The following is a 2,294-nucleotide window of genomic DNA, read 5'->3' as shown; positions in this document are numbered from 1 at the left end:
TAGAGCATTTGACAATGTCCCTATCTGCTCAAGTGAATCCAGGACCTTTGTTATCTGTTCAAGAAGCTAGAGGCACTTGCCTGTCTTTACAGGGAAATCTGGAAGGTTGTACCTGTACTCATGTCAAGCCAGGAATATCCAATGCTTCCCCAGGAGCTTTGGAAATTTCAGCATCTACCATAGTGACTCTAGGACCTTCTCCATCTGTCCAATTGGATTTGAAAGTGTCACATTCTGTCCTAATGTCTCAGAGACCTTCCCTGTCTGCCCAAGGTGTACTAGAAACATCAATATCTTCCCAAGGGCTTACAGAAACTTCCTTGTTACCTCAAGAGCCTCCAGGACCCTGTTTGGAAAAAGAGGCTTTAGGATATTCACCATCCAATCCAGAAGATCTTGGACTTTCTGATTCTTCCCAGGACAGACTAGAAAAACAGGCATGTATGCAAAATAGTGCAGAAATACCACCTGTCACCCAAGAGGTCATAGAATCTTTGTCAGCCACACAAGATTCTCCCAAATTACCAGCTCCTTCACCACTTTGTCCAGAGGCAGAAGAACCTCTGACATATACACAATCCATTTCTAAGAGTTCAGAATCTGTGCCAGAGACTCCAGAAGCTTTGGCATCTGTTTTAGGGTCTCTGTGTCTTTTGAAACCCAATGAAGGTGCTCTGGGCCCTTTAGTATCTGAACAAGGGATCCTGAGAACACCAGCATTTCCCCAGGAAAGTCTAGAACTTTCTCAACCAGCCCAAGGGCCTCTAAAACCTGTGCCATCTCCCCCAGTAACCATGGGTGCTTCCTTTTCAACAGAGTTTCAGGGACTGTCCCTTTGTGCAGAAGGGGACATTATCCCTACCCCTCCTCATGAAGATGTCTGGAGAAATTCCTCTTATCACAAGAAGAGCCCTAGACGTTTCAAATCTAACCAAAGCATATTGAAACATGTCCCATTTCCTGAAGGGGATATCAGATACTGCCTTTCAGACCTTGATGCCTTAAAATGTATCTCTTCTGCCGAAAGTAGCCTCACATCTTCCAAGTATGCAGAAAAGGAATCCAGTCCTACCTCTACTCCTCAAAGGAGCATCTCCCCCTTGAAATCATCACAATTGAGTTTCAGATCTAGTATCCTTTGTAAAAAAGGTCTCAGTCATTCTCCTCCTCCAGGAGATTGCCCCACACCTTCTAAATTGCGGAAAACAAGACCAAGCCCTTCCTCTGTCGATCAAGAGAGCCTGAAATCTGTACGCTCAAAACATGCGGGCTGGAAACACTGCCATTCTTCCAAAATGTGGGTAAGAGCTTGCAAATCTAAGAAAAGAGGTGTAAAGCTTAAAACTGTGACTAACATAAACTTCGCCACTTCTGATTCTGCTAAAGGAGCCTGCAGATGCTCACCATCTTATGAGGTGGGTCTCAGAAGTCCCCTACCAAACCAAGGCATTCACAGACCATCCAAGTCTACTGAAACCCCATCAGAAAAAGCCCCTTCTGACCAATGGGACACCCAAGCTTCCAATTCAGAGCATGAGGTTGGCAAGCCATCCTCCATCCCTACAGAAGAGTGCATGCGAACAACTGTTTCTCATGAAGACAGCCTCAGGCATCCCACCTCTCCTCATGAGATTCCCAGACACGCTACTTCTACCAGAAGAAAACAGAGGAAAGCCTCTCTTACCCAAGGAGCCCTGCAAACTTCCCCTACAGATCAAGAATGCATTGAGTCATCTTGAGATGGAGACAGTCCCCGTAGAGGTGTGAAACTCTCATCATCACCCCAAGAGCATATCAGCCATTCTGTTTCTACTAAGGAGCACTCAAAACATATTCCTAATGTCCAAGAGGGAGAGAAACCTTCCAGAAGTGCCAAACGGGAGCCCATAGCTTTTGTGCCTATCCTATGGGGATTCATACCTCCAAAAGCGAGTACCACATTCCCTTTTGGAAGATTCCCTGTTATGCGAAGATATTACAGACGTACATTATCTCAAGCAGAGGATGTGGTACCTGCTCTCTCCTGTCCTTGGAGAGACCCATCATTACAATATGAGTTTGGGTTCCCCCTTTGTGACCATTCTGTCCTAAGAGGCCACAAATATACATGTCATATGAAAATCAATCTCAACAGGATCGCACGACAAAAGGGGAGTTGTAGTTCTTTCCTCTCCCCTAAAGGAGGTGTCGGACCTTCTCAGTCAGACCAATGTGGACTCAGACTTTCCAGTTCTCACCAAAGGGACACTGGCTTTGTGATCCCTGTTTCAGAAAGGCTCAGAATGCTTCAGGCT

General features: G+C 45.8%; 1 protein-coding gene across 1 annotated transcript; it reads left to right on the top strand.

Moving 5' to 3' along the window:
- The first annotated feature begins 248 nt into the window (after window positions 1–248).
- Window positions 249–1,739, top strand: Srsx (serine-rich, secreted, X-linked). Its single transcript, XM_011247724.1, has one exon. It carries the CDS (start codon window positions 444–446, stop codon window positions 1,737–1,739), a length of 1,296 nt encoding a protein of 431 aa, XP_011246026.1. The 5' UTR covers window positions 249–443.
- Window positions 1,740–2,294: the final 555 nt, after the last annotated feature.

Source organism: Mus musculus, chromosome X, assembly GCF_000001635.26.
Source record: "Mus musculus strain C57BL/6J chromosome X, GRCm38.p6 C57BL/6J".
NCBI classification, from domain to species: domain Eukaryota; kingdom Metazoa; phylum Chordata; class Mammalia; order Rodentia; family Muridae; genus Mus; species Mus musculus.
This window is presented reverse-complemented; position numbering and strand designations above follow the sequence as displayed.